Genomic DNA, 20697 nt, shown 5'->3' with positions numbered 1-20697 from the left:
TCGACTTATAGCTAACCTTGCAGCAACCATCATGTACTGAACAGTTGTATTTTTAATTCCATAGATTATTCCACTAAATAATGACAATAAACATACCGTGGAACTGAAGTTAAAGTTTCTAATATCAACATTGTTATTTTCCCTTATTACTTCACTCCAGAATCTTTATACAACCTTGCAGAATCACTATGCATATACATATTGTAAGTACATTATGGTTTACCATATTTTCACATTTTATTTGGGAATCTCCCAGTAATTATAGCAACTTGTATGAGTGAACCATCTGTGAATAACTTTTAAATATTTTTTTCTGATCTTTGCTATTATAAACCATAATGTGGTATTCTTCCAAAATGTAACCCATAGTGTAACTGAACTACTAATTCTTAAATCTGATTCCCATTTTTCTTTGAGAGATGGAGAGGGTGTGAGACAAAGTGAAGCCAACAGAGGAAGGGTGAACTCTCCCACTCTGGGAGCTGTGGGAGCTGTAGCAGTTGGGGCAGCAGCCACCCTGCAATTCCTCCACGCCAAGTCTGGGACCAGAGTTCCCCAGCCAGAATGGAAGGCATCCTCCCTGGGCATCAAGTTTGATGGAGATCCCTAGCAATTGGGATTCTTCCTAGCCCATGTCCTCACATACATGCAAGAATATGGGCAAAATTTCCCAATTCAGGGAGCCCAGATCTGAGTCATCACCCTAGCCCTAGAAGGAGCAGCTGTGAGGTGGATAGTGACCCTCCACAACATGAACACCCTGGAACATCAGAATTTTGATTGCTTCATGATGGCTCTCCGCTGCCAGTTCGAGGACTCCTCAGCTGACCACAAAGCCTGAGACCACATCAAAATGGTGAGGCAAGGCCACTGGCCAGTGGCTGAATACACCAGGAGTTCCAAGACTTGGCCTGTCATATGGACTACCCAGAAGATATCCTGGCGAGCTGTTTTAAAGATAGACTAAACAATGACTTCTACCAAATCTGCATCGCCTGCAGAACCCCAAATCGCCTCCATGCCTGGTATGTCCTAGCAGATGAAGCAGAAATTTACCAAGAGAGGAACAAGTACCAGTCCGGCCAAGTCTGGAAGAGGTCCCCGCCCAAGAGGAAGCGCAGCGCTTGACCACCTGTTTCAAGAGTGGAAAGGAAGGCCACAATGCAGCTGATTGCTCAAAAACCCCAGTGAGGAAGAATGACCATCCCATGGCTGGAAAGCCTACAAAATCCATGCTGAAAAGTGATGAGGTCATAGAGATCTGCCAGGCCCCAAAACCAAGGGTGGGAACTCCGACCCATCTAAGGAAGTTAATAGGAAGTAATAGCAGGAAGTCTAATAGGAAGTAGCAGCACTCCCTGTTGCCCCTGTGCTCACTGCTTCCTGTATGTGAAAAAAAATAAGAGACATTGAAAAATAAGTTGTAGTGCTTATTTCGGGGTCTAAAAGAAAGTAAGACCAGATCTTATTTTTTGCAGAAAAACAGTAGTAGTACAGGTTTCACCCCATTCAACGTTGCCATGGGGGAGTGGGATTTTGTCCCCATGCCGGAATACCCCTGGAAGCTCCCTTTGTCAGTAAGTCTGACAGAGTGGGTACGTTCTCTGCAAAGTGCATGGGAGAACATGAAGAGAGAATTGGCCAAAGCAAAAAGAATCAAAAAGTACAGGCAGATAAAAGATGGTCACCTCAGGGGCCCCTCAGCATAGGAGAGAAGGTATATTTATCTATGAAGTATTTGAAGTTACAGCTACCCTGCAAGAAACTGGGTCCCAAATACATAGGGACATTCCCCATTGTGAAAGTGATTAATCCAGTCATGGTGGAGTCAAGCTTCCCCAATTGCTAAGAAAAATGCATCCAGTGTTTCATTGCAGCTTGCTTAAACCAGTAGTAGGATCTGGGCTGAAGCTGGCTGAGGGGAGAGCTCCCGGAGTAGTATTAGTGGAAGAGGGAGATTATGAAATCAAGAGAATCTTAGATTCTAGGCCTTACAAAGGAAAATTACAATACCTAGTGTAATGGAGAGGTTTCCCAATGTCAGAGGCACAGTGCGTAAAGACTCAAAATGTAAAAGCCGATAGACTAGTGAGGAGATTTCATTAAAAATATCCACAGAAGCCTAGGACTCTTACTGGGAGGGGGAGGGAGGATAAAACCGAAAAGGGGTTAATATATGTACTTAATATCATCCAGGTACCTTCCACTCATTAGGGGGGGGGGGGTCCGACTGTTAACTTCAAAGAGAAATTGTGCTGATTTCAACCATTGCTGCTTCTCAGTTGCCACAGAGACTGAGTGGGGTGTGTGTGGAACTACCTGTGGAATGCTGGCTCCAGACAGCAGATAGCAACAAGAAGCCAGTTCTATGGGAACCAAGGTCGTTCAGCCACCTGGGTCACTAAGGCCTGGGCCATTGCCAAAACAATATTCGGACTGCTGATTGGGCAATGTAATTTGAACTAATGAGGGGATGGAAATTTGAGTCTTTTAACTATACAGCTATTGGGGGGGGGAGTTAATCAGAGTTGGTTTTGCTTCAATCTGTGCCAAAATGATATATTAAATAAAGCTTAGTAGAAAGAGACCGGAAAGATTCATGTCTGCTTGCTTGGTTGGGTTCATGAGTTGGGACCTTGACAGAAGATAAATTAGGAATAAAGCTGATTTCTCAAGAGCTTCGCAAACTACAAGAGTTGCAAAACATATTTATAGGCTATTAACTCCCTCAAATATGTTAATGTAGGCTTTAAATGATTCAAATGATTTGTGTTTTCTGCTTGAGTTAAAAGATCACCTGAAGATTCTGATTCAGGTTCTGTTCAAGAGGTGCTTCACTTTAATCAAACCACTGACAAAACACATTTTAACCTAGTTTTACAAAGGACTGTTCTGTCAATTTTAGGAAAATCGAAATAGCCTTTATGCTGGCTTTTCAAGACATTTTGCATAAGAGCACATTTCCATCAAAGTAAGGTTGTCTGACAAAGAACAGTGATTTTACTTTTGATTGGAGGCATCAAAGGAGACCACCTTACTTTTCTATGCTTCATTGCCACTTACAAACAAAAACAAGAACCCTTTCTTTATCATTCTTGTATGAGAATTGGTATAAATCTGTTTAAAATATAATAGAATACACTACCTCATTTTGATTTGACTTTTTTTTTTCATTACTGGGATTTTGACTTACTTCTTTTGCTTAATCTTGCATTTTTGCAGAAACACTTCTTGCAGCAAAAAAGACAACACTTCAGTGAGATAAACAGGAAAAGGAATATTGCAGCCAAAAGGAGGACAATGACATCAATAGAATAGTACTGGATCCAGTTGAGGTCATGAGCTGCTGGCCGCAAATGGGGAGCTCCCTTGTGCTTCATGACAAACTCCACCCAATGAACTGCCAGATCAAGAGGTTCCACAGGTCTGTCCAAGTGAAGAGATGAAAGACGCTGAATGTTCTCTTTATACCTAAAAGTATTATTAAATAGTAAGAGTTTAATTAAAATCCCCTCCAATAAAAAAATACATAGGGAAATAAAGTACAAAAAGGATGGTTGATGGCTCAGTCCTCTTCATATACATGATAGGGGAATAAGTGTGTGTCAATATCTATGCACATATAAAATCTCAAAGTTCAATTCATGGACACATCAGTGTAGTTGCATTTTATTTTATTATTTTATTTTCTAAATTCATATGCTGCCTATCTCACTTCAAGAGCAAGTTTTAATAAAGAAATGGCTTTCCACTACTTTCCTTTGTGATTTTTTTTTTTAAATTCAGGCTAGTCTAATATGGGATTTCCTAGTAATCTCCTATCCAAGTTGTTGTTGTTATCTTTTATTCATTAAAGATGGAACACAATCAACTGAAACTCAATCAACTGAACATTTAAAAATGTATCACAAATATAATTGATTGGCGCTGATGGTTGATACGGGTTGATGCCAACATCCTAGGTATCAACCAAATATCTTCTTAAAACGTTCTATAGGCATTTATAGTTATTGACTTACCTCCTTGCAGCAAAGAAGCCTGATTAGCACAAGAAAAAAAAATCTGCCTATGTTTCTGCCTCTCAGCAATTTGCCTCCATGCAGCAAACAGCAAGCTTCACTTTTAATTTCAGTTTAAGCATAGGCCTCCCGATTATCAGCTGTTTCAGGCTGCAGGGATTGCCACAGCCTATTGCCGCCTCCGCAATTCCATTTTCCCCATTTGCTGCAAGAAGGTAAATTGCTGGGAGGTAGAGGCCAAAGGGTGGGCGCCAGTGGGTGGGTGGGGCTACATTCAGTGTATAAGATGCACCTAAATTTTCACCCTCTTTTAGGTGGGAAAAGATACGTCTTATACTCCAAAAAATACGGTATTTTGTAAAATTCTTGGACATGGTACCAAGTGCCCTGATGACAATAGGTATTACTGTTACATGTTTCACCCATAATCACGTAATTTCAATTGCCAGGTTGTGATATTTCATTATTTTTCCAGTTCTTTTTCTTCAACTTTGGCGTCTCTTGGTACAGCAATATTAATAAATTGTATGCTTCCGTTTTCGACAACTGTGATATCTAATGTGTTGTGTTCCAAATGATGATATGTCTGTATTCAAAAGTCCCACAAGATCTTCACCTTCTCATTTTTGATGACTTTTGCCACTTTATGTTCCCAGTGTTGTGGCCTGTCAGTTACTGGCCCATCCAGCAGCCAAATCAGAGGAGACGGCATGGGAGTCAGGGTCAACATCAAGGCAACCTGAGAGCTCCAAGGGGGAAGAGAAAATGGAGCTGGCAGAGAGAGACAGAGGCGGACCCTGGGCCATCCGCCTGCCCCCAGGTCTGAAGGTGACTGATGAGCAAGAGGAGGAATAGCTGGGTCAGTGCCTGATGCGTGGATGCACAGAAGGCAGAGAAGGAGAAAACAGTGGAAATCCAGGGGTCCATCTTTGGGAAGGAAGAGCCACTGCTGCTAACAAAGCCCATCCTAGCTCTGGGGATAAAAGGCAGGGGGCGGAGATGAATAGATGTGGCAGACAGCTATTCATCTTCCGGTCAGCCAGACTTGCTAGCCTGCATTGAGAGAGAAACATTTTGCTGGGGCTGCCAGCAGTCCTAATAAAGTAATCTTTGAGTTAACTTCAGAGGGTTTGTCATGTTTGGAGAGCTGGGTCAGAACACCCATGACTTTTCTGATACAGGTAAGTTGTATTTTTTTACATAATAACTAGTGGATTAATTTAGCAATTCAGTCAAGTCTAGCTTTGTAATCAATTTGTGTCATTTTGCTGCACTCATATTAAATGTGAAACAGTTTCAACTTTGTCATTGCAAAGTCATTGGATTGTCACTGGATTTTTGTATCTTCGCTTTCATGGCATCAGTTTGTAGAGCTTGTTCTTGAGCAGCAAGTAATAAACCTTCCGTTTCTTTCTTGATGGTTCCCATCTTAAGCCATGCCCATATCGTTTGTCAACCCTGGAGCCATCTTTGAGTGTCTTAAGGGTTGCCATAGTGAGACTGGATGGAGTTGTAGGAAAGGGAGGGAGGAGTAGAGATGATTCGGGGAATATGTAGCCAAAATAACATTCTTTCTTCTGGGAACCAAGGACACTCTCACCAGCCCCTAGAAGGGTGTGGATGGGAGGCATCCGGGATGGGGAGAGAGACCTGATTGGGGCATGTGATGGTTATGTGTGATGGGGAAAGAACCTTGGATTTTGAACTGGGTGGGGAAAACTCGGGGGAACTTCAGAGTCGGGTTTTCACCAGCTGTGCCAATATGACATGCCTAATAAATCTATACTTTGAGGAACCCTGCCTTGGAGTTTTAATTTCATATGGACTGTTACTTGGAACCCTGAAATTGTTATCACATTTTCTTTCAATGTTTTTCAAGTGCTGTCCATACAAAGTTTGGTTTTCCATCCATTTAATCTGTCATCCAGCTGCTTTTCCTTATATTCTGCCTTTGTTTCTGTTGTTTCTGTTCTCCGTTTTCACAGCCTTAAGCAATTTTTCTGTATTTTGGTTCACACAGTCATTCAAACTTCGTTTTTCTTCTACAGTTTGATGGATTTGCAATAGCCCTCTGCCCCCTATTTTTCCTGGCAGGTACAATCTGTCGATGTCACTTCGTGGATGTAAAGCGTGGTACATATTCAAATGTTTACACTTTTTCCAGTCCAGGTTTTCCAGTTCAGGCACAGTCCAGTTGATGATTCCAGCTGGGTAGCGTATCACCGGAACTGCCCATGTATTAATGACTTTAATTATGTTTCCAGCATTCAGTTTTAATTTTAATATTTTGCGGACCCTCCTGATGTATTCCTTTTGCATTAACTGTTTGACTTTTCCATTCAAGATGCGATCTGCTTCCAATATGCCTAGGTATTTGTAGCCATTATCCTTTACTAATGCTTTCATTATGCTTCCATTTCCCAGTTCAATTCCTTCATTTTTTTCATTTTTACTTTCTGCATGGATAATATAGCTGTAGCATATCTTTCAAGTCCAAAGTTCATTCTTTTTTTATAAAGATAAAACCCTTACTCAATCTCCCTGTGGGATAACTACCTCAACCCTCCTGTGGCTGGTGACAGAGGGCAAGGCAAGCCAATTCTGCCATCGCCACCCTATTCTTCGCGACAGCCGCATACACACACCTCATTGCCTGCGCGACAGAAGAACAGGGACGGTGGCAGGACTGAACTGAAACTCTTTTTCGCCAAGTTTGAGAAGCGGAGGTCAGTAGTTTTCGGTGCAAGAAACCTGCAGCTTCTCAGTTCCGGCTGGCAAAGAGGCGGCGACTGGGAGGCTTCTTACACTGGAAAAAGGGAGCGGCTGCAGCCATCTCACGACAAGGGGGCAAGATGCAGGCTGGCGGGGAGTCCAGCGGCAACAGCTCAGCCCTGGCTTGCCTTCCCCCCTGCGCAGCTGGCTTGGTTCTGGCTGTTGGCAGCTGCAGGCTTCTTGCACCGAAAACTACCAAAAACTACAGGGCAAATGAGGCCTGAAATCCCGTCACCTCTATCACCACACTGTTCTTTATGCAGGCCGTGCACACACACCCCATTGCCTGCCAGTGTGCAGCCACAGACCAGGCCAGGAGAATGGCCTGCTGCGCCAGAGGGATGGCACTGCAGTGGAGTTGCTCGGAAGGCAGCCGGACTGTGGTGTCCCTTTAAGGTACTTGGATGTGGGGGGAGGGGGGACCATAAAGGGACAGGCCACAGGAGCTGCCTTTTCTACCGGTTCTATGGGCCTGGCTTGATGGGCATGGCTTGATGGGGTCACGTGACTGGGTGACTCAATGTCACTTGAGTTGGCCACACCAACTCAGTCACACTACCACTGCCAAAACATGCCTGCCAAGCCACGCCCACAGAACTGGTAGTAAAAAAATTGAATCCCACCACTGGATTGCACCCAAAGTGCCTATTACTATTGGTACTACCCTTGCTTGCCTTTGCTACAGTTGTTCTATTTCTATTTGTAGGTCTTTGTATTTTGTTATCTTATCCGATTCTTTCTCTTCTCTTCTACTATCTACAGGCACTGCCACATCCACTATTCTGACTTTTTTTGTCTTATCGACAATAGTTAAGTCTGGGGTGTTATGGGGCAGTTATCTGTTTGATTTCTAAAGTCCCAGAGCAATTTAACCTCTTCATTTTCTATGACTTTCTCTATTTTATGGTCCCATCAGTTCTTGCTTACAGGCAAATGGTATTTCTTGCAGATCTTCCAATGCACCATTGTTGCTACTTTGTCATGCCACTGCCTGTAGTCATTTTGTGCAATCTTCTTATAGCAGCTTCTTTCTTCAGCTTCTTTGCATAAGCAACACTTACTGTCCATTGCTGTCTTCTCAATTCTGCCTTTGTATGCATTTTTCCTTAAGGCTTCGTCTTGTGCAGCCAGAATTAGTCCCTTGGTCTCTTTAAATTTCCTGCTCTTAGCCATTGTCAGGTCTTGCTATTATTTGCTTTCCCTGCTTTTTTTAAAAAAAATGTACTGGCCATGGGCCGCTTTGTCTTTCCATGCCTCCATTCTGTTCTTCATGTGGTCTTTCTTGCTTGGTCTGTCCGGTAGTCAGTAAGCCTTTTTGGCATATTGATTTCAGTGCATTTTTCTTCATTGTCCTTCAGATATTCTTCCAAAGCCATTTCTTCTTCTTCAACCACCTGTTGTTCTTACAACATTGCATACTCATCTATTTAATTTGATAGTTAGAGTCTGTCTCTAACACTGCCAGATTGAAGGGCATGATTCATTGTCATTATTTTTCTGGTCTTCCTATCCATTGTTTTTAGTTCTGCTTGCCCTCCTTTTCCATCCGCCAGAAGGAAACTGAGCTTAAGGCTGCCGTCAGTGGCTTTCCAGTGCCACAAGCAAACTGCCCAGGCAGGGCAAACCCCCTCTCCACGAGCTAGAACTGATGGAGACTGCCAAGCACACCAGGCACAGGGAGAGGAGGCCCGACAAGACAAGACAGAAACAGTGCTGAATGAGCCACCTCGATTTAGGGGACCCAGATCAACTAGCTCTATTCCTTGACTCCACTGGAGTCCACCTAGATTGTTATGGACACCTCTACCCATCACATAGAGCCATGTGAATCCATCACCATGGGATTAGAGGGAGAAACAAATGAATGGCTAGCAGCCTTCCATAGGAGGAGAGCAGTGGTGGGTTTCAAAATTTTTTAGAGCCTCTTATGTAGGTGTGGCCTGCTTTGTGGGAGTGGCTTGCTGGCCATGTGACCGGATGGGGGTGGCTTGCCAGCCATGTGACTGGGTGGGCATGGCCAACTTGTAAAATGTGGTGAAACTCACTTAACAACGCTCTTGCTTAGCAACCAAAATGTTGGTTCAGAAACTCTGGCATTTGAAGCACTCAAGTCTTAAAGCTGTCAAGTCACAAGACCCTTGCACCCCTAACCCTTTAGAAAAAAACCCAGGGGTGTTCAAACTTGACAGCTTTAAGACTTGTGGACTTCAACTCCCAGAATTCCTCCTCTCGCTCTTCATCTTGATGATGTGCAGACGGGTGGGGGAAGGGAGCTGGAACCGGTTCTAAACGGCACTGTAAATTTGTGGCACCTCTTCTATAGAAGAGGTTAGAACTGGCAGGAACCCACCCCTGGAGGAGAGCCAACTGCAGAACATTGCTGAATTCCTGCAAGAGCTAGAAGCCAGATTCGAGGAGGTGGAGGAGGATCAATATGCGGGGATGAGATTTGGAATTTAAAGTAGAGAGGGCGACCCATTAAAGAACACATCCATGAGTTCAGACGGCTCATGGGAAACTACTACCCTGGTTGGAAGAGCTACTAGTCCACTTTTTCAGAGAAAGCCTAGACAAACAAATTAGCAAGCCACTGTCTATCAGGATATCCCCAACCGAGTCTCTGACTGGTTTCGAGTAGCCATAAAGATTGACTGTGGTTTGCATACCAATGACATGTGGAAGCAGCTGGGTCCCAAAGAGAGGGGACAACCAGATCATGGACGATGGGATACTGTGGCAACCGAGCTGGCTCCAAGACTTTTCTTCACTGTATATTTTTTTGGCTGTGAGCTACTTTCACTTTCTCTATGGAAGTTGAAGGCAGCTTGTTGAATAGCGAAACTGACCAGATTGGATTTGCAGCTACATCAGGTTTCATTACAGGGTTTAAATCTTACCAAGCTGGATTTTAAAAAAACGTTTTGATGGAACTTATCCTTTTTTTTCTTCACACATTCATTGTGAGAAATATTGTTTTAATATTTTGTGTGGCCATTTTGTTACAGTACATTTAACTTTTGTCTTTGAAAGGAATTGTTTTCATTGATTGTGTAATCTCAAATACAGAAAAGTCTGCTCTATATTAAAAATGCAAACAATGCATCATCTTAAAGATAAAGCTCGGTGGGTTGCCCTTGGAAAAAAAAAGCTTTTTAAACTACAAGCTCAAATTGAAAACTCTGGTTAAAAGCTTGATAAAATTACAATTAAAATTACAATTAATTACAATTAAAATTACAATTGAAGATGATACCCAGATGCAAACAATTCTAGCCAAAACAGAGTTACAATTGGATGGACTGTATTTGAAGATGTAGCAATTTGGCTGGAAAATAGAAGGCCGATAGCAGAAATTTGAAAGCGATCTGGATTTTAGACTTAGAATTGGCAGATTGGATGGGTGATAAACTGGACTCTCTTAAGAATTGGAGAGACAATATAAGTATATGTGTTTTATATTTTATGTTTTTAATAGACATTTTTTGATATTTCATCCATTGTTTTTGTGATTGCATTTTTTCTTTTGGGGGAATTTGTATATTAACTTTCTGAATGAAATAAAAATTAAATTAAAAAAATATCAGTTCTATATTTATAGCAAAACAATTAAATATTTAGGTATGAGCATACTGGAAGATACAACTCAGCAATATGTTATGTAAATAAAATACATAAAGAGGTGTCTTTAGATATGAATAGTTAATAGTCATTATACCTCATCTTCTGGGTAAAGGGGACTGCTCTCAAAATGAATATTATTTCCAGATTAATTTATATTCTGAGATGAATTTCTGTTTAAATATCAAGAAAATATGTTAAGAAAATACACTCTTCGTTTAAAAAAAATATGGGGTTGTTTCATTTTGAGAATATTTTTACAGAAAATGCAATTACTAGATTTCAAGTGAAGATGACTGACTGACTTCCCTAGAAAGTTATCTTCTGGACTGAAGTTTCTTTATTTCACAAACAGAGAACTGAGTTTCTTAAGTTTATAGGACTCTCCTGGCTTAAGGAGAGTCCTAGAGTCAATGACAGTCTGCAAGGAGACTTTGGAGTGGTCCTCTGAAGTAGCCTGGTGAGTCTCCATAAGGTGGGAGATGGGGTGCAAACCATTGGTGGGTTTCAATTTATTTCACTAATGGGGCTCACGTGTGCACCGCCTCTGCATAGCGCAGAAGCGTCCAGGTGGATGGGCAGAGCCTCCTGCCATCACCACTACTGGTTTGCCCGATCTGGGGCGAACTGGCAGAAACCCACCTCTGGTGCAATCACTTATTTGTGGAAAAAGCAGCATTTTTGGAATACAGTAGAACCTCTGGTCACAAACGCTTCTGACCATGACCAAATCAGGTTTTTTTGTAAGTGCCAAATTTCCTGTTGTTTGTTTACAAACAACAGCAACCCACCGGTGGCCACTGCATTAATTTTGGTTAGGTTCGGGTCACAACCAAATTGGGTTGCGACCAAAGTTATTGAACAAATTATGGTCATGACCAGAGATTCTAGTGTATATTTTTGAATGGACATTTATAAGCCGTGTCTTTCACTTCTTTTTTTTTAAGGTGTTTTATTGAAGTTTATTATAACATAAAATGTAATAGAAAATAAAAATTAAGAAATGAAAAAAGAGGGAAGTGCAAGTTTTAGGGAAAAGAAAAAAACAAAGGCAAAATACTAATAGAGTTATAATCTCAACTTTTTATATTACCAATTATTGCAAGCCAATTCTATAACTTATAAAACTTAAATCTTCAAACTCTAAATTTTATCTTTTTCTATATTGAGCATAAAAACCAAAAATAAAATCCCAATAAAAAAATAGGTCCAGTTAAAATATCTTTGTTTAAAACAATTTACATTGCAATCTCAAACAAATCAATTTTTTCTTTTTGTTGTGGAAAGTTATACATAGTATATTTCTATTTACACTTATTAATCTTTGTAATTATTATCATTTATATTTTAAAAATTCACTATACTCTTCCAAATACTTTAACCTTAAAGAGAAACTTTTTAAATATTCATTTTAAAACTCTAAACTTTTCTTTAAAAAAATCTAAAGTCAATAAATTCTAATGCATTTTTAAAAATGTTTTAACATACTGTATTTCTTCAAGAATAAAACCCAACCAGAAATTAACCCCTAGTATGATTTGTTAGAATGTGCCTACCCCCAAAATAAGCCTTAGTTAACAGTGCCAGCTCTGGGGTGAGGGGGTAAGTGTAGACAGCACAGGAGATGGTGAGTGCGCAGGGGCCATGGTGTTGTACCACCCCCACCCTACTCTTTGCCTCACCTGATCTGTTTGGAGGTAGTGCTGCACAACTTCATGAACAACAAGAGTGCCAACAGAGATACCGAGAAGAAGGAGGGGCAGGAGAAGGAGGAGAGCAAGGACAAGAACGATGACAAGGAAAAGGAGAAAGAAAAAAACAAGGCCAACAAAGAAGAGAAGAAAGAGAAGAAGTACCATAGTATTAGTAACCAGGTTTTTTATTTGTAAATTAAAAGCATTAAATTGCACCAGGCTGCTCCAGTTGAAGGTTCTTCCCTGTCAGTGGCTTGGGAATGACCAAGAACTAGATGGGTTCATGGCTGCCTGAAATGTGCTTGAAGCAGCTGCTGGGCACAGAGTAAATGGCCCCATTTCTCTGCCTCTGCTTGTTGTCAGTGCTGCCCACAGTGATCCCAGTTGCTGCAAGCAAGCATTGAGTGGATCAAAAGCGAAAAGCGGGACTTGCCCACCATCCTTTGTACTGAGGAAGGTGGCGAAACATACAAAGGGCTCTTCTCTCACCTAAGTAATCTGTATCTGCAAGTGGGAATGTCTATGAGAAACCCTACCACATCTCTTCTATTACTTACCTTTTATCATAAATAACAGTCCTCAGTGCATTGGACAAGTCCTTTGATGTCATTTTAACTGCATCCAGCTTTATTCCTGCTCCTCGAGACTCTATCCGCACTGCATTATCTGTTTGATCTCCAAAAAGTGGTATTAATACCATTGGTACTCCATGGCAAATCCCCTCATATATCCCATGGGAGCCCGCATGTGTGATAAAAGCTCTGGTTTTTGGATGAGCTGTTCAAAATGAAAAGGTGGAAAAAGACAAGCATGCTTATTTTTCTGCTAGCTATAAAGCTAGGTAATCATATATGATTTTTTTTTTATAAATGGAGGCATATAAATCAAAGAGTAATTGTTAAAATATTAATATGTGATTAACAACTATTGAAGAATTATGAGAGGAAACTTCTTTCCTCTTCATAATCCCCAACAGTGGATATTGGTGGTATAGCTATAGACTGTCAGTTCATATATGTGTGTCCCTTGTCTGATGCGATATCTCCAGAGCAGAATATAAAGACCCTCTATCTATCACTATCCCCCTGTTTATTGCAGATCTCAACTCTCCTCAAGGGTAGAAAGCAATCTTTTGATCACAATCTCTATTTCTTGTATAGCAGCATAAAAAGAATATCCCAGGCTGTTTTTATGTAATTAATTTAGGGATATACATGAGTGAATAGAAGAGTTTTAAACCTTGGAACTTCTTCAAAAAAAATCTAGCATAGCCTATTGAAACCGATGCATTTTAAATGAATTTTTAACAATCACTGAAAATAAAAGAAAAATAATAATGAAATGCCAAAGTACTTAAATTACAGACACCACCTATCCATTCATCCATTCTTTTTCCCTGAAAAGGCACTGAGAAAAAAATACTACTTATTGTACTCAAGAATGGCATTTTATGCTAAGTGGAAGGTGAGCTCTCCAAATCATCTGAGGAAAACAGTGTTCACAGGAAAAATTGGGTCATTTGATCAGTTTTTACTCCAATTATATTTGTACTCTCTTGCAGGAACAACATCATAAACAGCCAGATTAGGTCTGTTTCAACAATTTCCTTACGTTTTAAAGGATAATATTGATACAATGTTTCATGAGGAATGATTTTGCTTTCCCCCTAAAAAAATTGGGAATAGATACATCCAAGTTTGCATTACTTCATAGTATTTGGTATCAGCTTATGTAGGGTAATACATATAAAGTTACTCATATTTAGCACTATAACAGATTGAAAACAGAATCAAAACTTAATTAAAAACAAGGCCCCTTAATTTCTGACCCAAACATACCAAGTAGATCATTCTGTGGAAGCCAATTAAACAGCTTTGTATTATTGGCAAGATTGATTGGAGCTTCACCGGTATATCTCCACAACACCTTCACAGATTAAAATATATAGCAAGTGATGAAATATAAATATATATATATATATATATATATATATATATATATATATATATATATATATATATATATATATATATATATATATATATATATATATATATATATATATATATATATATATACATATACATATTTGCATAAATCTGAACTAGTTGATTTATTAACATTTAATCTACAAGAAATATAATCAAAACAAGATTTTAATAGATATTGTCAACTGAAATACTCATAATAACTTCATTTGACAAGCATACATTTAGAACTGCAGAATATATATAAGATGAAAGGGTTTTATACTAATCCAATGTACCCTGTACTTCACCATTCCATGACTCTTTGAGGGGAAAAACCACAGTGAAAAATTAAAAAACCACGTAGACAAGAAATACTGGAAATGTCAAAGTGCTGTTCCATTGCTTGTAGAGTAGCACTTCCTTTAAATTTATCACTGTTTTAAAAATGTTGGGCAGCAACTTCTAAGGAATAAATAGTGAACTGAAGGTGGCTCTGCCATAAATAGAGCTGATAACAGGGGTGGGTTGCTGCCAGACCTCCCCGGTTCTCGCGAACCGGTTAGTCACCGGTCTTGGAAGTAAGTTCCGGAATGCCTGCCCTGCCCCCGGCCCTGTCACTCGCTCGCTCGCCCCCACCCGTCTGGAAGCTACTCCATTGCTCGCTCCCCCTGCCCGTCCGCACTATCCTAGCCCAACCCACCGCTCACTGATTGACTGGCTCACCAATCGCCCCACCCGTCTCTAAGAACCCTATCGAAACCCATTTACCTTTTTTCCTGCTTGGCTCTCTATTGCTGCCTGCTGACTCTGAGGAGGTAAGTAAGCTGCATCTAAGCGTGGGGCAGGGGGGGGCAGCGGCAGGCCATCTGGAGCGGTCTGCCATGGCCCTGAACAATAAGCGAGTCCAGTGACCTTTTGCGGCCTTGCAAGGATCCCGGGCTCACTTATAGCGCAGGGCCACATGGCTGCCAGAAAGTGCAGGGGCGGGAACTTACGTGGTGCAGCCGGCATTTTTGACAAGTTTGGGGACCTCGCAAGGCCTTTGCAAAGTCCCCAGACTTGCCCAAGATGCCAGGCCTCCAAAAAGAGCGGGCACAAGGGCAGGGGCGGGAACTTACGTGGCACGGCCGGTCTCCTAGGACCTCCTCCTATGGACAGTATTTTGCGCCGGCCGCACTGTGTCCCCAAGCCCTCTTGTGCTGCATTCTGCTAGAGCCAGACAGCAGCGGCAACAACAGCAGGAGGAAGCCTGAGATTGTCGAGCTGTCGTGGCGAAGAGTCCCCGGAGGAGCTGAGAGCCTTGTGAGAGTGTGAGTGTGAGCAACTTCCACCTGAGGGAAGGCGAGAAGGAGCGGGGAGGAAGCTCGGGCAGCTGTCACAAGTTTGCTGCGGGGGGAGGGAAGGTGTCTTAGACTACTTTGAATGGGCGGTTGGGAGGAGGGAGGAGAAAGGAGGTGGGGGATAGGGGATCCTTGCTGCTTTTTGAGCTTGGTGGTTTTCTTAGAGACCACCAAGCTCAGAAAGCAGCAAGGATCCCCTATCCTCCATTTCCTCTTTCTCTCTCTCTCTCTCCTTTTTGCCCTTTCTCCTCCTTCTCTCCGAAAGGAGAAAGAGAGGGAAAAAGAGGAGGTGGGGGATAGGGGATCCTTGCTGCTTTCTGAGCTTGGTGGTTTTCTTACAGACCACCAAATTCAGAAAGCAGCAAGGACTCCCTATCCCCCACCTCCTCTTTCTCCTTTTTGTCCTTTCTCCTCCTTCCCCCCCCCAAAGGAGAAAGAGAGGGAGAAAGAGGAGGTGGGTGATAGGGGATCCTTGCTGCTTTCTGAGCTTGGTGGTTTTCTTACAGACATTTCATTACCAAACTAGGTAACATCATCAGTGCTAGTAGGGAGTGGAGTTGTGGGGGGAAGGAGGAGAAAGATAGGACAAAAAGGAAAAAGATAAGGAGGGAGAGGACTGTGGGGTCCTTTGATGTTCTCTGAGCATGGTGGTTTTTAATTATTTTTAGGGAAATTTTATTTATTGTTTATAGAATGTTTATTACAAGAAATGTTATTCCTTTTTGCAAATGTTTTATTTATGATGCAATATGTTGCTTTTAAGTGTACAGGTTGGTGCATGGTTTATGTGTTTCAAGGTGGCTGCTTTTCTATGGGCAGGCCAAGTTGGTGCAAGGCAGCTTTGCCAGATTTTGTGTGTTTCTGTGTGATACCTGGTTCGTTGTTTAGGTAACTGTGAGATGGTTGCTGGTTCTGTGAGCTTCCTGGCACTGTCCTTTATAATTTCCCACAATGCCTTGATGGTTTTTATTCCTGTGGCTTTGTCTTTCCTGTTCTTAGGGTTAGGGAAAAAAACTGGTTTCATCTGCAGTCTTTTGAGGGGAAATTGTTATTTTTTGGTGTTTTCCTGGCACTGTCATAGTTTGTGTGTGTGAGTATGTAATGTCCCACAGTTATCTACACATTAATAATGATCAAGTACTAATAACATTTCCTTATACATTTTAGTGACTTTTCCTTACATAATTGGTGTTTTCTTTCAGACTTTTAGATTTCTAATTGCTGTTTCTGTTAGTTAGCAATTGATAAAACAAATCCCACGTGAAAAAGTATTTGAAGCCTTCTTGATTTTAATTGTCAATTTATTCATTCCTGCACATTCTAATATTTATTCATTTTCATATCTTTGTTTTTTCCACTGTTGTGCAAACACAATTCCAACAGCTGTTAACATGTCTAAAATTAAATATGTATTTATTCCCTTTGAAATACAAGTAGTAAGTAGTAAGCTACTTACCTTCTGTAAGTAGCTCTTTTACTGTTTTGTGTACTTATTTTAATCTTATTTAAGTAGTAAGTGCACAAAATAATAAATTTCCTTTTTTATATATTCTTTTTGTAGATCCTCCACTGGGACAAATAATTCAGTGACATCGTCACTCCCATCTGGTCACATGACTGCCAAGCCACTCCCACCCAGTCACATGGCTGGCAAGCCACTCCCACCCGGTCACATGGCCGGCAAGCCACTCCCACCCGGTCACATGGCCGGCAAGCCACTCCTACAAAGGAGGCCACACCCACAGAGTAAGTTCCAAAAAAATTTGAAACCCACCACTGGCTGATAACCACAACAGAATGAAGAGTCAATGAGTAGATTGGCTCTTTATAATTTCTCTCTGGGCAATGAGAGGATTTGAAAATTCCTACAATTGGTCCAGACAATTGTTCCTTGCAAGGAGATCACAAGAAATAAATCTTTGGCAAGTTTTGAATTGATCAGTGCCAAAGAAAAGACACTAGTTTTACATATTTCCTTTTCTAATCACTTTCAGAAATTGGTTGTTACTGTAACTGCTTTTCAGCTATTAAGAACCTTTGGATCAACAAGTTATAGGACCAGATAAGCTTCCTTCAATTTCTATTTAAGAAGTTTTAAATACAAGTTCAAGAATTTATTTTTTTTAAATCAACAGCAGAAGGATTATTAGAATCTAGATTTTGGTAAATTAAAAATGGACTAAGGCTTCAGATGGATTTGACATAAAATTTTGAAATCAATTATAAGAATCCTTCCTGTGGTAAAATGCTTTTGATTTTTTTTAAAAATCATGACTAGCATGTGACTTTGAAGGTTAGGAACTAGAAGGGACTAAATATTACAATTAAAAAGAGAAGAACATTTACATTTTGCTCACTAATACAGAATGGAATGAAATATTTTAACATTGGGCATACTGAGGACATTTGGAATAATGGACGCAGAAATTAATTTTGAGAATGTTAGCTCTATAGATAGATTGTGTTTAAAATATGTTATAGGAGAGGAACAAGTTTTTCCAGCAAGACTTAGACTGATCTTAACTTGGATTTAAAAATAATAGGCTACAAAATGATGTGAAAAAGATGCAATGCTGGACAGAGAAAAGAAGAAATCAAGAGAGTGATCAGAATAATTTTCCTATATTGGTTTTACAAAAGAAGCTTGTTAAAGCTTTGAAGAATTTTTTGAGAAGGAATGAAGAAAATATGAAAAGAAATTAAGTTTTAGAACATTATTTGGACTAAATATTAAGATTGTTAAAAGTAAAAAGAAGGAATATGAAATTTATTTGATCAATGTTAAAAAAAAAATATGTTGTCTCTGGTAACCCTTAATGGATTTTTGCTGATCAAGACTGAAATGACAAGGTTTTAAGGGACTGTTTGTAAGTAACTAGGATATGGATAAGCAAATACTGTAGGATATGGAAAGAAGAGATAATTTGTATTGTAAAGGTGATAATTTAATGTACACTTGTTGGGATGAAGGAAGAAGTAATTTCTGTCAAGAAATTTTTGTCCAGTAATATTTATCCTGACTTTCTTTTCCTTAAATTTCATCCCATTATGCTTGTTTCTCACTTAGTTTCACAAAGGATATATCTTCATATACACAATAGATTTTAGATTTGCTTTTCTTACTGTCTGCGGTACTGTTCCCAATCCTTCAGCAATTTCCATGGCTTTTTTAATCTGAATTTCAGAAACCATTGAACCCAGAGAAAACACCACAACTCCATCTTCACCAGATTTCTCCAATATACTTTCAAACTCCTATCAAAATAAAATTTCAAAGATAAGTTATTTGAAACAGTTTGAACAGTTTGACATGCAAATAATTTAGCAAAAAGTTAAACACAATAATTCAATTCAAAGATAAGAATTTATAAAATTACAATAACATATTTGGGATATAAATCACAACACAAAAAGTTTATAGTAACCAAACTATGTTTCAGTCTAGTCAATGTTCAAGTGCCAGTCAACTTTAATTCATTAAAATACATTATTATTTTCTATATCAACTACAAAATTTAATATTATAAAAGGCCAATATTTAAAATCTATGGTTGACATTTTAATAATCCATGTTGCAAGCATCAGTTGGCTTAATTATATTTTACAGTTCAGAAACATACTGTATATTTGGATATAATTTTTGTCTGATCTTCATTATTATTGGAAAGAGCCTTTTTTCAGAATTCTCAAGCAACTAATCATTAGTAATCTAGTCCTTAATTCCCCAAACATTACACAAGTCTATTTGTCTTCCATTCATTTATTTCTCTTTTTTTGCTTTTGAACAAATTAAATACGATTGTAAAAGTATTTATTAGAATAGTATTGCTTTTGTGAGTAAAGCATGCTTAACCGGGCTAGTTTACACAATTATCAGACTCTTTCATTCTCTGGCAAAGATCACTTGATAGTTTGGTATTGACTGTCCCAATTTTGTCAAAATATTTCAATCTTAATTTGACACTTTGAAAAATATATGACTATAAAAAACAAAAAACCAACCTGTGTTAATGGATTATCCTTTGCACAGTTTATACCCCCAATGAAAATCATATTTGGCATGATAGGCCTTGGATATTCAAATACGAAGTCATAGCGGAGAAGCCAAATTGAAGCTTGGCTATATAACTCCAATACTGTCATATCTCGATGCAGGAATTCCTTGATCAAAACTTCAAATGGTGAGTAAACAAAGTAACACACCATTAACTGAAATGAGCCAAGTAAAAAATTATTTACGCGTTGATTGAATGTCATATGATCAGTATTTCCTGTATATAATTTGGGAACATAGGAAAGTGGGTTTGGACACTTAGTTGCCTCAGAATCTAAATCACATGGAATTCCACGGGAGTAGAAAAGAGAAGGGATAGATAAATATTCAGCCACAATTTGACCACATGGAGACACTGGATCCATAACGACAACATTGAATTTGCTATCTTGAAGGTAAGTAATCAAATCTTTGTTGTACAAAAGCTGTTTGCAGTTATCTAAGAAAAACGTTGTAATATTCCTTATTTTTGCAAATGTCTCAGTAATTCTTTCCAGGAAAGGCTGATGTACAAAACTCTTATAACCCAATTTTTGAAATTCTGTTGTCAAATATTCCTTTGAATAGGATACAGCAAATGTTTTCACTATGTAATGATCAGATGGTTTCATCAGCAAATTAACATCAGGAACCACAGCTACAACTTGATGTCCTCTGTGCTGAAGGCGTTCCATAACTGGTTGAATACTGAGCCAGTGACTGCCATCCAAAGGAATTACCAACACTTTCCCTCCATATGAAAGTCTCCAGAAAAAAATAAAAAATAAAAACCACGTAGCTTGCTGGCAAATATAATGAAACATAGAATTCTTTCTAATTATGCTGAATTTTAATCCAAAGGTGAATGAATGTAAAGAACCCATTGTTCTTTACATGAGCATATGAAACAGAACTTACTTATATTCAGCTTTTTCTTTTCTGTAAATATTTAATTTCTTCTGCAATGAGAAGTGTAATGGAATTTTAAAACCTGGTCAAAGGTTGATTCAGTAAACAAACCTTAAGATATTTGCAAAATAACTTATTTGCTTCAAATGCAACAATACATTTTGAAATAAAGTTCTGAAGGAAGTGGCAGATGTTATCTCAGAACCATTGTACCATATCTTTCAAAAATCTTGGAACACTGGGGAAACCTGATGTTTGGAAAACAGCAGATGTGGTTCCCATCTTAAAACAAGGAGGGAAAAAAACAGACCCAGGAACTACAGACCAATTAGCTTTACATCA

The 20697-nt window shown here is 39.5% G+C and overlaps 1 protein-coding gene across 1 annotated transcript; it reads right to left on the bottom strand.

The window, feature by feature from the left end:
• Positions 1-3007: 3007 nt before the first annotated feature.
• UGT1A1 (UDP glucuronosyltransferase family 1 member A1) lies at positions 3008-20346 on the bottom strand. Its single transcript, XM_014057782.2, has 5 exons — positions 19416-20346; positions 18537-18668; positions 13942-14029; positions 12661-12880; positions 3008-3471 (listed from the first exon to the last, which is right to left on the bottom strand). Exons 1-5 carry the CDS (start codon positions 20328-20330, stop codon positions 3174-3176), a joined length of 1653 nt encoding a protein of 550 aa, XP_013913257.2. The 5' UTR covers positions 20331-20346; the 3' UTR covers positions 3008-3173.
• Positions 20347-20697: the final 351 nt, after the last annotated feature.

This window comes from Thamnophis sirtalis, unplaced genomic scaffold (genome assembly GCF_051295495.1).
Source record: "Thamnophis sirtalis isolate CommonGarterSnake01/CBP01778 unplaced genomic scaffold, rThaSir2_p1.2 scaffold_5, whole genome shotgun sequence".
In the NCBI taxonomy this organism is placed as follows: Eukaryota; Metazoa; Chordata; class Lepidosauria; order Squamata; family Natricidae; genus Thamnophis; species Thamnophis sirtalis.
This window is presented reverse-complemented; position numbering and strand designations above follow the sequence as displayed.

Bases quoted from the DNA above. Each gene is read 5' to 3' on its own strand.
- UGT1A1 (XM_014057782.2), bottom strand. From the start codon at position 20,330: ATGGGTTCTTTACATTCATTCACCTTTGGATTAAAATTCAGCATAATT. The intron at 18,669-19,415 runs GTTGGTTTTTTG...TTATTTTGATAG, and splicing joins AGGATAATCCATTAACACAG to GAGTTTGAAAGTATATTGGA. The intron at 3,472-12,660 runs GTAAGTAATAGA...TAATACTTTTAG, and splicing joins ACTGTTATTTATGATAAAAG to GTATAAAGAGAACATTCAGC.